The sequence below is a fragment of the Motacilla alba genome, chromosome Z, assembly GCF_015832195.1.
Source record: "Motacilla alba alba isolate MOTALB_02 chromosome Z, Motacilla_alba_V1.0_pri, whole genome shotgun sequence".
NCBI lineage: Eukaryota > Metazoa > Chordata > Aves > Passeriformes > Motacillidae > Motacilla > Motacilla alba.
The window spans coordinates 50,535,393-50,551,834 of record NC_052046.1 but is presented as its reverse complement, the minus strand read 5'-3'; the positions used below and the strand labels follow the sequence as shown (position 1 = coordinate 50,551,834).

Genomic DNA, 16,442 nt, shown 5'->3' with positions numbered 1-16,442 from the left:
TGGTGACGGCCAACATGCCTTTGCTAAGAGCAAATCATGCCTCACAAATCTGGTAGCTTTCTATAAATAAGGGTTACAGAAATGGTGGGTAAAGAAAGTGACTGACATCATGTACCTGGACTTCTGCAAAGCATTTGACACTGTCTTACACAATATCCTTGTCTATAAAATGGAAAGACATGGATTTGATAGGTGGACCACTCAGTAGATATGGAATTGGCAGGATAGTTTCACTTCAAGCATTGTGGTCAATGTCTTGATGTCTGTGTCAACACCAGTGATAAGTGGTGTTCTTCAGGGGTCTGTATTGGGACCAATATTATTTAACATCTTTGTTAGGGACATAGGCAAATGGATTTAAGTGCACATTCAGCAAGTTACTGGATGACTAAGATTAGCTTCAAACAGACACAGGAAAGCACTGTTTTACATACCAGTCAGAACACTTATGGAACTGGTTGCCATAGAAGACTGCTAAGGACACCAAGAGAATCAGGTTCAGGGAAAAAAAAAGCCCCAAAACTAAAAGGACAAAATCATAAACAAGTACAGTCCACAAATGAGCATTAGCAGAGCAGGGCAGGTATGTGCTCTAACATCTCTTGTACAGCAACTGCTGATGCTGAGGGAATGCATGAGAAGTGACTACAGAAAACAACTAGTTTTCCCTTCGTAGAGAGCACTCCCTTTTGCAATAAATGGCTGAACAGAGGATTCAAATGTATCGGTGGTTCTACCCTACAGGGCATTTCTGTTCTTAGATGCACAATGCCATTTACTTTTCCTCTAATGTTGTATAGAATGTAGCTGAGTATGTGCAATGAACTGGTGTTTCACTTCAGAATGCAAGATTAAAAATCCATAGATCTAAGACAGCAGCTTGGACGTTGAGGAGACTTTCACACCACCTTCAGCATTCTTTAATATCAAACTATCATCAGCTACTGTGCTTGTGATTGCTGAAGCTGAGTAAATTTCCAAATTAACATAATCAACAACATAAGTTCACAAATCTCTAGTGTGTAGTGGAACAGCCACTTCATCCAATATGATGTTAGTAGCCTTTTTTTTTACTTAGTTACAGGAAAGTGCAAATGATTTCTAGTGACAGCTTTTAACATAAATAGATTCTAAACAATAGTTAGATTTTTCCATCCACCTTACAAGTGAGCATAAAGGTTTTTAACATGTCACTGTTTTTTAGACATGACATCTTTAAAGAGCTTTGTCTTAACTAAAATCAAAATTAAAGGATGAGTTTTAAGTTTAGGCATTTCATAAGAGGAAGAGCGGCAAAAGCCACGTAGCCATTCATCTGTTGCAAGAAGACAGTAGTTGAATATTGGACTTTGCTTCCTGTCCCTGAGTAGCCTTCTCTTGGATGTAAAACAGGACATTGTTCTCATACATGTGTGCTTATGAAAAGTAATGCTGTGACATTCTTGCCTTGCTTTTGATAGGAATTACATGATTCTGTGAACTTGACAAAATCATGCCTTGCAAGGAGCAGCAAAATTCTGATAGTAGAAGCTATTAAATAAAAAAATATAGAATCAATTCATGAGCACTTTTCACAGCATACAGTTATTCAGCTCTGCTGAATATTGAGATTCTCTTTGACTACTCCTTTCCTGTATAACAAAGTGGAGAGTCAATAGTGGATATTTTAACAGTTCTGCAGCAACACTATCCATCATTTCCAAAAGAGGTACTGATACATTTTAAATTTAATTCAGGTTACAAAACAATCTGCCGCAGCTACACGTTTTGCTTTAGCATTACTATCCTAATCTATCCTAAACAAACCTAAGGAAAAAAGTTACACACAGATGCCAGTACTATACTCACTTTCGTCTCATTGGACAATCTTTCATGAAATGGCCAATTTTACCACAAGTTCTGCAGCATCTATCATTTGGTGCCAATTGTCCTTCTGTTAGAACCTCAGGATCAAAGAAGTATTCCTGTAGAAGAAATCATATGTTTAAAATGAAAATCCAAACACCTGGAAACCAAGACAGATACAAAAGTGTTAAAACAGTATAAGAGTTACAGAAAGGAATACTCTTGGGGTCTGTAGCTGAATCCTGAAAGACCTAATGAATTAACTGGCCACTGATCTCTTCTCTGACAGGCAGCCTACTCACCACCAGATCTGCATGCGCACTGTTATAAAACTGCAGTTTTAAGAAATGCTAAGGTGGTTTTGATTTGGATTAAAATACATAAATCTGTACAATGAAACTCTGACTTGACTAGTATTCTGCATACCAAAAAATTTTACATGCAAGTAACATCAAAACAGTACTCAGTGGTAACTCCCACAATTTTGAGAGTAGGGTGGGAATTTAAAAGAAAGACTTTACAGTGAGTGTAGCCATAGTTACATAAGTTATATGCCTAAGAGCTCACACATACTCCTCTTAGAAGGAACTCACCATTTTTGATGGGTATTCTTTAGGAAATATTTTTACAGGGGTACCAAATACCCTTCTGCCATTGATAAAAGCCTTCATTATAAAATTTGTCACTGTGGAAGAAAAAAAAACCCAAACCAAAATTATCATTTAAATATCAAACTAGAATGTAAAATAGTATCCAAGACACAAGATCTTCACTTTGTAACTGAAATTGTTAACAGAAGACTTACTTTTTCTTGACAATCCAGCTCCAAGATTGTGGTTCAAATCAAAGGGATCTGTAGAAAATAATATGACAGGCATTCCTCAATGTGCAGACAAAAGAGTAGAAATTCTTTCCATGAAAATGAAATGGGCCAGAAAACAGGTTACAGATTATTTCGACAATACGCCACTGCATTTTCTCTGTCACAGATCACAGTGATAATAAACAGCAATAATAAACAGTAATCATACAGAGTTGAATCATTTAAGTAAAAATGGGCTCAGCTAAACCTCGTATTTTTGAGAACACCTCAACTGCATTATATACCTAATTTCTTTGCCAAAGGATTTTGTTAAATCCATTTTCCTGCCATTTACTTAATAATGAAAAATGTGAAGTTTGCTTTGCAACTTCTTTGCAGTAGCCTAAAAACCCCTTAAGAATAAGTAGTGCTAATAAGTTTAGCACTACTGAAACTCAATGGCAATTTTGAGATGCTTTCAAAACACAGGCATTTAACAATTGATAATCCAGTAACAGAAAAATAAATAAGCCTTGTGAAAAAAGCAAAATTTTCATGTTAAAGAAGTTCTGTATATTCCTGTATTTTATATGGTTTTACCTTCAATTACAATGTATTTGGAGGTCCACTGCTTCTTGAAAGTTGTAAGCAGATTTTTTCTCCTGATGCAGATGACATGCTCTTTAAAATCAAATTCTTCTGTGTAGAATCGGAGAAGTCCCAGCCACAGTTGCCCAGCAGATTCAGTGTTTTTCCCATAGTCTGGCCAAACAACTGACTAAAATGACAAAAATATTGTTACATCCAGTACTTACATTGAGCATTTTCATGATTTCCACGATATATTTTCACCATTTATTTTCTACAGAAAAACAATGGAGTTACACTAGAATACTTCCTTTCATAATTCATATTGATAATCCAATATTGATTTTAAACAGTTTATTTTCTTGTCTATTAACAACCAAAGTGGACAATTAATAGAACATCTGGCACTAGGTTTTGCCTCTTAAGAATTTATCAATTCACTTTATGAGTCTGTATAAAACAAAATTATTCAAGGGAATTAACCAGATATGATGATATATACACGTGGTAGTAGTTATCTTCATCCAGAAAGACAAAGAACAATTAATCATCCTTAACAGCTTAGAATAGTTTTGTGATTTATTTTGTCAGATTTTGGAGTTACTTTTTCACAGATGAATTATGACTGACCATATTCTAAAAGCTTTACAACACAGGAATGGGATTTTCAAAACAGGAGCTACTCCACTTCCACTCTTGCATTTGTGCTGGATAGAATTAATTTTGTTCTCAGTAGCTGGTATAGTCTGTGCTGTGTATTTAGCATAAGAATAATGTTGATAACATTGATAACCCACTAAAATATTTTAGTTGCAGCTCTGTAGTACCTTCCCTAAAGTCAAGGACTTTCCAGTTTCCAATGCTCTGCCAGCCAGCAGGTGCACAAAAAGCCAGGAGGGAGCACTACCAGGACAGCTGATCCAAACTGGCCAAAGGGATATTCCATACCATGTACATGAACTCAGGGGAAGTGGCCAGAAGGTACTTACTGCTGCTGAGGGATAGGCTGGGCATCTGTCAGCAGCTGCTGAGCAGTTGTATTGGGCATCTCTTGTTTCTCTTGGGTTTTAGTCCACTCCCTCTCTTTTAATTACTACCATTATTACTACTACTGCTACTACTATTATTATTAGCATTATTGTAACACTTAAAGTATGAGAATTATTATTTTATTTTGTTTCAATTAATAAAGTGGGTTTATTCCAACCCACAAATTTTACTCTTTTTTTTATTAGCCTTTCCACCAGGGAGGGGGCTGGGGGAATGACAGAGTGGCTGTACAGTGCTTAACTGCCAGCTGGAGTTAAACCACAATATTCAACCCCTATATTTGGGAACACTGTCTTTAAAAGAAATTTCTCTTCATTTGCCAAGCTACAAATAACATTTCCAATTAGCCTGATTTACTCACCAACTCCTCTAGCTTATCAAAGAAATATACATTCCAGCCATCAACCAAAATTTCAGGCTTTTTTGGTTCTTTGTAAATCTGAAAGAGGAGTATTAAAACTTATTAGAAGAGCCTTTCACATTCAGCACTGACATTCTTCTGATCAATACTGTGTACAGTTACTCATTTCTTTCCGATATACCCTACCTCTTGAAGAACAGGGATGACTGGTGGATTTCTCTGTTGAAGGAAATAAAGCACCATAAGAGTATAGGCGTATGATGACAGGCTACCTCGAGACGCATCTCCAATGTCACATATCTAGAAAGAGAAACATGATTTTTATCTTTCATGGTGATCATCCCTTACTGAAGGAACTACTGCCTGAAATGCCTGAAATATACTTACCTTTGTAAAGACTTTCATTGTGTAACACAGATATTTTACTCTAGGATCAATAGCTGCGTATGATGACAGAAGTCTGGTATTATGCAAGGCCTACAAAAATAAGTCATGTAGAAAATAAATAAGCTCTGAAGTCATGAAGAAAATAAGCTGAAAACATGAAAAAGAAAAACAAAGTTGTGTCCTCAAGAAATGCATATGTGAAGCCCTGCATAGTAGGAATATATACTGAGAAAGTAAGCGCTCAACAATGAGTTATCACCTGCTCTTTTAAAAGCCAATCAACTTCTTAATCTGTATGGAAGTGGTACAAAGTAGCATTCACAGAACAATACTTCAAAACAAAAATCATTAATCTCCTAACTATCGTTTCAAAATATTGGGTAGAAAGTAACTACTTGAACCCAGAGATTTCAGTCCATATCTGTAAGAGCTACCAACGGATACATATGAAAACACAACTTCAAAGAGAACACTTTCACACTTAATGGTTGAGGTATCCTCATCAAGACTCTCCCTGAGCTCATAAAAACCTTCCAAAAAATTAAAAATTGTTTCTACGACTTAACTTTCCTTTGCTGTTTCAAGGAACAGGGTTTTGAAAATCAGAGACATTGGAATAAACTAAATCTGTTTTAAAGATGTTTGGCCAAAACCACATGGATTGTTTTTGGCGGGTTTTTTTAAAATTGTTTTTTACATTCTAATATCTTACAATTTAGGCAAGTTGGGTTCAAAATCACTATTTCAGGTCTCAAGGCTAGGCAAGAGCCATAATGCTAAGAGGAGTCTAAAAAAATCTGAAGTTACTTTATTTTGACTCTCATTTGAGAAAGATTTAAAATACTTAAACCACTGTTTCTTACTATTACTAAAAAACTAATAGATTTTCTTAGGAAAGTGACAACTCTGAAACCACAACTGTGCAGCTGACTAACTCATAGTCAAACAAACAAAACCAAAAAGGTTTCTTTGAAACATAAAACTACAACAGGTAATTGGAAACAGTTGCTTTTTGAACCTCATCCAAACAATCACTTCAGTCTCAAGAAAGAGATTCTCGGTTTTTTTGTTACACAACATAAAATGAGAAAGAGTATAACCTTACCAGAGTATTATATAAACTGATGTCTACTTCAAGACCACTTCTGACATGGAAAAATTTGACAATTGGGACTTTAGCAGTTGTTATAGGCAAGACATTTCTTAAACCTAGGATGAAATGTTTTATTACTGCATGGCTACAATACAGTCCTCCACAATATCACGTAACTTCCAACTGCAGCCAAAAGGCTACAAAATAAAATCTTAGTTGACACCAAATTTGTATTTCAGTTACATTTTAACACTGATTTTAGAAATTTGTCAAACATGATCAATCTGATAAACATAGTTTATACAAATCTATGTTTAGCCCCCTCAAAAAATAAGCAACAGTCTAAATAAGAGCATAGAATTTCTTTATCGAGAAATAAGCTTAAGACATAAATGATAGTTCATTACAACTCACTGGAGATACACCAAAACAAGCACTATAAAATTCATGATTTCTTGTAGAAAAAAACAGGATTCACATTGCAGACTTGTATCAGAATATCTTTTACTATCAACTTCCAATGCACCGAACATACAAGTACATAATTATTAAACTGAAGCCTCGAGTCTTAAATCATTGTTTTTATGTGTGTAAGTTATAAACATGCTATCTGTCCAGATCAGATGTGGTCCAATAACATTATAACCTTGAATACCTATATATACAAACAGAAATAAATCCTAATGTTTACAATATTCAACCTCACTCTTACTAATATAAGCTCTTTTATATTAGTTTTAGCTTAATGATTTTCACCTACAGTGCCCCAGAATACTGTCACTACAGCAAATGAAGTAACAAAACCAGAATCACTTATTTTAATTTTCCAGAAAATTACCTGACTGTTTCTTGAGAACTTTTGCTAAATCTTCAATGATTCTGATGCAATCAAGTCCCTAAGACATTAAGAAAAAAAGCTGAAAGATGTAACTGCTGCAAGTATTTTAGTCAAACCTTTTATTATGTGCCATTAAGCGTAAGGCTGTATAATCAAATGTTTCATGCTATACAGAATTATGCGAATACAAGAAATTATTTCAAAATGGCATATGTAAAATCAACAGCTTTCCATGTAATAATGGAAACTTTTAAAAAGCTGGTATTAGACATAAAAGGAGACTGATGTGCTCTTCCATTGTTTTCCATTCCCAGCTCATGCAATAAAGAATGTTACTTATCTGCACAAATAAAGCTAGAAATGCAGAATTCGGGAGAAAACTGGCTACTTTATTCTTATACTCATCCCTAGGGCAACAGTAACCAGCCCAAAATAATATGCCTCAGTGGTACCTTAGTATTTCCTTCTAATATTAAAAGCTTTTATAAAATAATAAATTTGTTATGCTAGATGCAGAATTTTCTTATATTGTGTATTTATTTAACCATAAAACCAAAATATTCTCAACCTACCTCAGCAGTTTCCAGACCATCTATTGTCATACAGATATCAAGATCACTTTGTTTGAAGCCAAAGCCATTTTTTGAGGAGCCAAACAAATCCAGCTTGGTTCCTGTAAGGCAGGGGTTGTATTACAGCCATATACCAACAAAAAAGATCAAATTATATATAACACAGAATCTCAAATTGTATGTAGCTGCAAACCACTGCATGGCTTCTAATACAGGCAGGAAAACATCACTGTATTTATGTAGCACATGAAAACTTTCTTAGCAACTTTGCTTATGAGAAAAGAATCTCTACTATTATTGATTCAAATAAGCAGCCTGACAAATCCAGAAACAAGTAATTAAATCATCAGCATGTATGTTCAAGCTGACATCTGACTGAAAAATGCTTTGTACAGAGGTTCTCAGGGTAAGGGATATACCTGGCTCCAGCGAAAAAAAAAAATCTTCTAATTTTAAAAGACTATGAACTGAAGTTCAGGTGCTACAGGTAAGAACTACAGAAACAACCAAAGGGAAAAAATAAAATCAAAGTCCTAGGTTCTGTGAATAGGCCAGATCTTGTGCCTCTATTTTAAAATATTCCAAGCCCAGTAAATTTCAGTAGGAAGTACTGAAAAAACCTTGTTATTTGTAAGAGCCATTACAAAAGTAAGTCTGATTAATCAAAGTTAAAATAACAAATGTAAAACTATTCCACTTCTGCTTTGATTGTTTCTTCCTTAACTTGCCATTGTTCCCTTCTACTAATGTGTGCTATATATGAATAAATAAAAAAATCCAAATTTAAAAAAGCTTGAAAAGACTTAGAAGAAAAATTAAGGCAATGAAGTATTCCAATGCTGAGCAACAATATGGGTTAAATATTCAAAACTAAAGTGTTTATTATATTGAAATTATGTTTTCTTGGAAAACACTCAAGTATGAATAATCAAAAAACATAAACATGAAGTTAGAATGGCCTAATTACCTGGGAAATCCTGTCTAATGAAGATTTCCAAGCTTTGTCTTATATGCTCCCGAGCATGATCTTCTATTATATTTGGAGCAAAATCATCTTTAAAAAAAGAAGAAAAAAAGACAATAATTTTGGCAACTATTCTTTAGGAAGAGCAAAGAGCAAAGATTCAAGTGAAAATAGAGAGGGGTTTACAGTGGGGCAGGGGAAGGAAAAGAGAAAGAGAAAATTCACATGTGAAGGAAAGAAAGCAAGGATGAAGTAGAAGAGAAATACCTGCTCAAAGAAAAACATTAATTAGACAAATAATGCATTTTGTCTGGTCAGAAATGGCGAGAGAGAAAGGAGGAAAGTTGGGTCACTCTGAAAAGAACAAAAGTGGAGAAATGTTACAAAACTATACTTGTTCACTATTTTTTCTAGAATACTGAAGTCTTTTTTTATGAAAACTACAAGTTAAGGAACAGTTAACATAATTTAAATTAGACAAATACAAAAGCATCAGTCAAAAACTCCACCCAAAATTAGATTCTCAGAAAATTTTCCTGTATGAGTAATCGACCAGCCAGTTGGAAGAAAAATCTAAACACTTTCTAGTTCTCCAGATAAAAACTACTCAGCAGTTCTGTAAAAACCATTACATTAAGCCAAATTGTAGAATTGTATCTAAGTGTTGGAGCCAATGTAGGAAATGAACCATCACCTTATAACATCATTAGTCTGTGGGTATTACATTTTTTTCAGATTCTTTTTCTATGGCACAATATTCAAAGGAAAAAACTTACGGTAACACTGGACACAAACTTGATCTAGAATAACTGAAAACTTGGGTGACAGTGGTGGCAGTGGGTCAAGCTCAATCTTCTTGAAGTCTTCTGGACAATCATTCTTTAAATGGCCTTCCCGTTTGCACAAGCTACATACTACTGTAGGAGACTGCATGAACAAAAAGCAAGATTAATTTTAAAAACTATGGTACTTTAATAAATTGGAGCAACACTTTCATGTAACTTCTAACAGAACACAAGCAATATGTTTATGTTCTGACACAGTTTGCTTACCTTGCCTTTTGTAAATACTTGTTTACTGAATTCATAAAAAAGTTCAGATTCGAAGCACTGTTCTACTGCTGTGGTCTCTTCAGAATGGCTTCCCTTCTCAGTATGATATTCTTGACTCAAATTGTTCCTCAGAGGTCCACCTACACTTTCTTTGAATTGCTTGTTTTCATATTTACTGGGGATGGAAAAATCATCTTCTTCCTCTGACAGTGCATCATCATCTCCAGATCCAGTACATATGTTACTTAGTTCACCTCCAGCTCTAATGGTAGCACTGCATTCTCTCTGATTTAGAAGAGTTGGTGCATCCTCTTCTTCCTCTTCATCATCTGAGTTAATAATTTGGGATATATGACTCTGTGCTGTACATAGAAATTTTTGTGGGGATTCATCCAATTCATCAGTACCTTCAGTGCTACTATACTCATCAATGTCAATCTTATCATCTGTTATACCACTGCACTCCAAGCCAAATTCATCACTCTCTGTAAGTGCAGTGTGTTGAAAACCTTCTAAGTCTGAAATCCTACATGTCTCTATTTCATGCTCATTCACCATAACAGGGAGTTCTCCACTGTCACTGTCTTCATCAATTGTCTGCTCAGCAGCCAAAATAGTATCCCATTGTCCTTTTTGTTGTTCATGTTCTTCCTCTTCCTCCTCTTCTTCATCTTCACTCTCTGTCTCTTCACAACTAGGTTTAAAATCCTCATTATCTCCAGAAATAACTTCCTCTATTATGCAGTCTGAGTCTTCATGGCTAATTCCCAGATGACTTATATCATCAGCCAATTCTTCTTCTGTGAAACTTTCTGAGCCATCACACAGTTTTGAAGGACCAATTTTATGTTCCTTGGGAAAATGTGTATCCTCTGCAATGCTACCTTCTACTATGGCTGTGGTTGTTCTACCATCCAAGTTTTGCAAATCAGAATCTTCATGTTTTATAGCATCTTTTCCATGGTCCAGCATTTGGGATTTCTCCTCAGTTGCATTTGAAGAGGGTATTTTGCTCCATTTTGCACTTTTCTTCTGAGGCAAGGCAAAGTACTTATAAGTTGCTCTCAGACAGTGAAGAACATACACATACACTAGTTGGCTGTTCAGAGTTCTTGCCACATTCCTTTTGACTGAATATGGGTCTAGTAGAAAGAAGAAGTGAGCCAGCAGTGAAAGAGTTAATTTCTTAAAAAGAGAATACATTTACATCCTTACAGAGTCTGAATTGCTAGTAACTCTTTAACGTTGTGTAGGCACACAAGATCTACAAATTGCACTGAAAACAATTTTTTAGTTTGCTTAATTATTTCTGATAATGTTTAAAATAATACCCAATAGAAATATCAAATTGATTAAAAAAAATTCTACTATAACCAGTCCAATATTAAAAATTTCTAAGTTGTAACACCCAATATTAACAGCCAAGTCACCTCCTAAAAATTAAAGTTACAGTTCTTTGAAGTTTGTTGAGAGATATTTATATACCTTCCACAGCAATGCGCTTTTTAGGCCAGTCCTTTAATTCACGAGACACTGGTTCCTTGAGTCGTATGCTAATAACCAAATCAGCCATATTGAACTCCAAAGCATAGAAACGAAGCAGTTCAAGCCAGAGCTGACCAACAGGTGCTGAACACTGCTGACCTACATCAAATACTAAGGGAACCTGCCAATTACAGAAGAAAACCTTAAATAATATTTAGTACACAGGCATTTAACTGTTTAACTGCTACGCTTCCTTTATGTCACCTGTAATCTACTGTGGCAGAATTTATCATTCTCGACTCCTGCAATTGCAATTAAAACTGCAATTAAAACTGCAATTAAAACTGCAATTAAAAAGTTGGAAGGTATAGTATAAAGCTTCAAAATGAAAGAATGCAGCAATGGTAAAGAGTAGCATCAGTGATCAGTAACAATTGCTTCTTTAATTGTTCATGCTGTAATTTATAAATTTCAAAGAAAAACACTTATCTCATGTCACAGAACAGAATGGATTATACAGCCTATTTTTCAGCCAAGTCTAGGCTGAATTGTTAACTCTCACAACATGCAATCACATCGTGATACTGTTTCTTACGAAGCTGTTATAATAGGAATAATTTGTAAGAGCAGTTCAAAGCAAAGACAAAATAATTTTCATATGCTTAATCTCATTCCAAGATAAAACTGCTCCAGCTCTGTAGACTATATTATCCCAGACAGATTAAAATTCAAGGTCTTATCAAAGAGTTTGAAATTATATCTATTTTCCTGCCCAGCTCCTTAGCATGCAGAGCTGAGCACAACAGACCTTGAAGCAAGCAGTCGTGCGATCTCTTAGTTCAGCTCATGGTTTTGAAACATAAGCACAAAACTGAAATAGAAGATTGTTCTTTTTTGAGAACAGCAGTGTCTGCTAGACTACTACAGAAACAAATTTAAAAGTTCAGACCTTGCCCCTTCTAGGAGAAGTCTCTTGTGGCAAATCAGAATCATCAGTAGGGTTATGCTCCCAAACCACAGCATCATTCTTGACTTCTCTGAGATGAAAATTAGTTAATTTGTTTAAGGAGAATCCTCCAATCTAGAGGAAACAAAAAAAGAAACATAGAGCTAAACATCATGTGAACTTTAAATTTTAGACCCCACACTGCAGTAGACTAAAGTTAAAAACAGCTGTTCCACATCTGGAATATGTCCCAACCTTTTTCTCTCTTGTCCCGATGCTTCTCTACAAAAAACTCCCAAGAGCTCAGTGTTCTTGGAAGGGTGTGCTGGTGTCCACACTCAGGAAATACAGACAGTGAGACTGAAAACTGGATGAATGGATGAATGGCAGATCCCAAAGGGTTGTAATCAGTGGCAGGGAGTCTAAACATGTCATTAGGGGTGTCCCACAAGGGTCAATACTGGGCTCAGTGTTGTTTAATTTGTTCAGCAGTGAATGAGACAAAAAGAGACAGAGGCCTCCTCAGCAGGTCACAATGACACAAAGCTGGAAGAAGTGGCCAACACCCCAGAGTGCAGCCTTGACAAGATAGAGAGATGGGCAGAGAAGAACTGTCTGAAATTCAACAAAGGCAAAAAGCAGGCCCTGCACTGGGGAGGAATAACCCCAAGCACCAGCACAGGCTGGGGGTGGATCTGCTGGAAAGCAGCTCTGTGGACCTCAGGATCCTGGTAGAAAACAAGCTGTCAATGAGCCAGCAGTGTGCCCTGGTGGCCAAGAAGGCCAATGTTGTTCTGAGGTGCATTAGGAAAAAGCATTACCAGCAGGGTGAGGGGGGGTGATCCTGTCTTTCTACTCAGCCCTGGTGAGGCACATCTGGAGTGCTGTGTCCAGCTCTGGGCTCCTCAGGACAGGAGAGACATGGAGTCCCTTAAGTGGGTCCAGCAAAGGGCTACAAAGATAATTAAACTGGAGCACCTCACTTTAGCCCCACATTTCTCTTCACAGAGAAAAGCACATCTTCCCAAGAATATTTCTGGGATTCACATTCTCCGAACCTCAGAGAAAGAAAACACAATTCTTATTATTTGCTGTGCCTGTGTTTGTGCAAAAGTAGAATGCAATATGGAGATTGTTTACCCAAAGTCATGGTGTTTTGTTTTCTTGGCCTATCAGGGCCAAGAGTGTGTGTGTCGGGACTGTCAGCTGACAGTCACAAGATTCAGTGCAGTGTGTGTGCAGTTGTGTGCAGGGTTGAGTGCTTGGCAGGTTTACTTTTAGATGTATAGAACACAGTATAATAAAGAAATTAATTAGCCTTTTGATATCAAAAGAGTCCTCCCCATCATTCCTCTTTTGTCAGGAGAAAAAATATCCACTATAACCCCACTTATGAGGAAAGGCTGAGGAAGCTGGGCTTGCTCAGCCTTAAGAAGAGGCAACTGAGAGAGGACTTCATAAATGATTATCTGAAGGAAGGGTGTCAAGAGGATGGATCCAGGTGGTGCTGAACAATAGGACAAGAGGCAATGGGCAGAAACTGATGCCAGATGTTCCACCTGAGTATGAGGAAGAACTTGTGTCAATATACTGTGTGGGTGACCAAACATTGGAACTGATTGCCCAGAAAATTCTGTAATTCTGTGTCATGCAACCTTTTCTTTGCACATTAGACAAGCATAAATATGTATCTTATAATTATATGGCCATATACAACAGGACATTTTTCTCATCCAGTTCAGAAGGTACATGTGCTTTTGAATGAGTCAGGAACATAGTAGAGAAAATTGCTAACTGCAAGGTTCTTGTTATTAGTTACAGGAACTGGAACATGTGTGCTAAACATAACAAGAGACTGTAAGTACAAAAATGGGTGCAATGAATATAATTGAACTGAAATTCAATTACTGGAATTGAATTATTGGAGCTGTATTATGGATGCCAATCCAGAATCCAGAACTGGATTGACATCAAGACGCATTTTGGTTTCTTAACTAAAGAAATACATGCTATAAACTCCTAATGGGATCCCGTCTGATGGTATCAGTGCACCAGTGTGCTCCTCAACCATGGTCTATTTTTTTGAGAAATAAATGGCAAATTCCAAGATGTTTTGGGATGTAACTATGTGGATTGAGTTTTCAACAGTCTGGAGGAAAGGCTGAAAAAAATGAGGAAGTAAATGGTTGCAAAATGCATTATTCAATGCCCACCTCCCCTTATTCACAGAAGGGGCAACAGAGCACTTAATCCAGTGACTAGGATTGTGAAATACAACCTTACGCTAGGCATACTAAAGTTAAGTGTAGTCATTGAATGACAATGAATTCACATTCTTAATTCCTGCAGAAATGGCTCACTTATGGCTTGCTCAGAGCAGCATAAAACTGACAGATTATATACCACCACAAGCAACTGGTCCTCTCATTTATACTATTCAGTGTATTAATACACATACCCATGATCCCAAATAGACTGGCAGAAAGGGCTCTTTCCTCTGTTGTAGAAAGAAAATAACCATTAAAGCGAACACATAAGGTGACAAGCCTCCCTCTTCAGGACGATCAACACAACATAACTGTAAAAACAAATTACGCAGCCATTAAAGCTTCAAGTGATACTATGAAAAATACTGTTTTAGTTACTGTTCAGAAGTCATATTGAATACTACAGAAACTCAGGTATCTTTGAGCTCTTACCAGATGCAATTTTTTCTCAAGGCCTGCATATTTACTGCAGTTACTACCATAACATTTTCAATGTAAGAGCCATAGGACACAGACTGGCAAAACAGACAGTGTAGACCACATCTGCAAAAAACGATAGCTCCTTCTGCATAGATACAGTACAAGTCAGAAGTTTTTCAATTTTTAATTACTATTTTAATTGCAGACACAAATTTTACATGCTATGTTAATTCCCAAGGTTGTTTTCATCTACAATAGAGACAAACAGTTTTTCCACTTTTTTTCATGATGCATTAAGTTTATGAGAAACTAGCAATTCCATCTCATATACATTCCTCTGACTAGTTTTGTAACAAAGCAGGATACTTACAGTCTGCATTCCACTGAATGAAGCTTAAAATTCCACTTTTGAAATTTAGTAGAACATTATCACACACAAATGCTAATAATATAATTTATAAAATGTACAATTTATAAAACTTATGTCCTTATTTCCACTCTTTTTCCAAGGGCTGTTCCAACAATCATTTTCTAAACCATAACCACAGGCATGATATCAAAGTTAATACAATATTTATTCACAGATAAGGGAATACTAATGACTCTCACCTTTGCCCAGTACCTGAAGGCAATCACTAAAGGTACGATAGTAGGTTCCAGCTTTCCAAGTGTAGCCAAATGGTTTGTTGTCAGACAAGCATTCTCATTCCCTGCACTCACTTTACAAATAAGGCCACTAAAATCCAAAAAGAAATGAAAGATCTTGAAGGTTTTGTAACATCCATATGTCAGATAACACCTTACAGAACAGTGTAGCATAAGGCTGTAAGGAAAGACTTGACAGCCTCTCAAAAACAGCATCTCTGCATGAAAAGCAGCATGCAATACTAATTTCATTTATAATTAGGTTGAGAATATATGCATTATATTTTCTGTACAAGTGTTTTAAGATACAATTCAGGTTTAAGTATTTTTTCTAATATTAATTTACTGAATTGAAAAAGTTATAGTACTAATTTCCTTCACAAAACAAAAATGTCTTCCCACACCACACTCCCCAAACAGTTTCTATGTTGCTTTCACACAACTTAAAATATTTTTAAACACTGAAAAATCAAGGTAGCACCAAATAACTGGTAATATTTTTTATCAGTAGTTGTTTATATAATGTTTCATGAATCTTAATTTACATTCATCAAATGGGCAAAATAAAACATTTTTCACTTTTCTCAAAATACAAGCGAAGCTAAGCAAACTGTTCTTATCCTTACAGAAATGTATAATTTAATATGGTATGTAGACTACCTATAAGAAAGGAAAGTTTCTGCTTAAGCAATAATCCCAAATGGAAGGGTACGGGTACATGCTGGAAGCCATAATGGTTGAAGGGATTGGGAAATACACAGCTGAGGACAGAACAACCCTTACCCTCTTATTCTAGGCTAGGAATGACTTGCCCATGAGTGTTAGTTTGTGTTTCAAGATCCATGGAACTGTAATAATTTAGTACAGAAACATCATTTATCAGGTGGTAATATAATTTACATTGCTATATACTATTAGAACACACAAAGTGACAACCGAGACCTTTGCTTTTCTCTGCACACCACCACTGGTACTCTAGCATGGAAATCTGCATCAACTTCCGTAAAAGATTCTAAGTGGGAAAAAGAAAAAGAAGAAGCCACATTAAGCGTGATGTTGAGAAAAAATACATTGAACTGGATCCAACAAGAGGAGTACAGGTAAAATTTCTGCTTGTAATATAATGA

At 36.0% G+C, this 16,442-nt stretch overlaps 1 protein-coding gene across 4 annotated transcripts in view; it reads right to left on the bottom strand.

Moving 5' to 3' along the window:
* The window catches only part of TUT7 (terminal uridylyl transferase 7), a 33,909-nt gene that overhangs the window by 5,995 nt on the left and 11,472 nt on the right, over window positions 1–16,442 (bottom strand). For all 4 annotated transcript variants that reach the window (XM_038124028.1, XM_038124031.1, XM_038124030.1 and 1 more), the window contains exons 8-25: window positions 16,258–16,327; window positions 15,280–15,406; window positions 14,442–14,561; window positions 11,987–12,118; window positions 11,038–11,218; window positions 9,553–10,694; window positions 9,277–9,427; window positions 8,504–8,590; window positions 7,537–7,637; window positions 6,965–7,022; window positions 6,139–6,242; window positions 5,034–5,123; window positions 4,833–4,946; window positions 4,647–4,724; window positions 3,248–3,425; window positions 2,651–2,698; window positions 2,439–2,530; window positions 1,849–1,964 (exon numbers count right to left, since the gene is read on the bottom strand). In XM_038124028.1, the coding sequence (XP_037979956.1) occupies window positions 1,849–1,964; window positions 2,439–2,530; window positions 2,651–2,698; window positions 3,248–3,425; window positions 4,647–4,724; window positions 4,833–4,946; window positions 5,034–5,123; window positions 6,139–6,242; window positions 6,965–7,022; window positions 7,537–7,637; window positions 8,504–8,590; window positions 9,277–9,427; window positions 9,553–10,694; window positions 11,038–11,218; window positions 11,987–12,118; window positions 14,442–14,561; window positions 15,280–15,406; window positions 16,258–16,327 (2,989 nt within the window). The remainder of the gene's footprint in view (window positions 1–1,848; window positions 1,965–2,438; window positions 2,531–2,650; window positions 2,699–3,247; window positions 3,426–4,646; window positions 4,725–4,832; window positions 4,947–5,033; window positions 5,124–6,138; window positions 6,243–6,964; window positions 7,023–7,536; window positions 7,638–8,503; window positions 8,591–9,276; window positions 9,428–9,552; window positions 10,695–11,037; window positions 11,219–11,986; window positions 12,119–14,441; window positions 14,562–15,279; window positions 15,407–16,257; window positions 16,328–16,442) is intronic.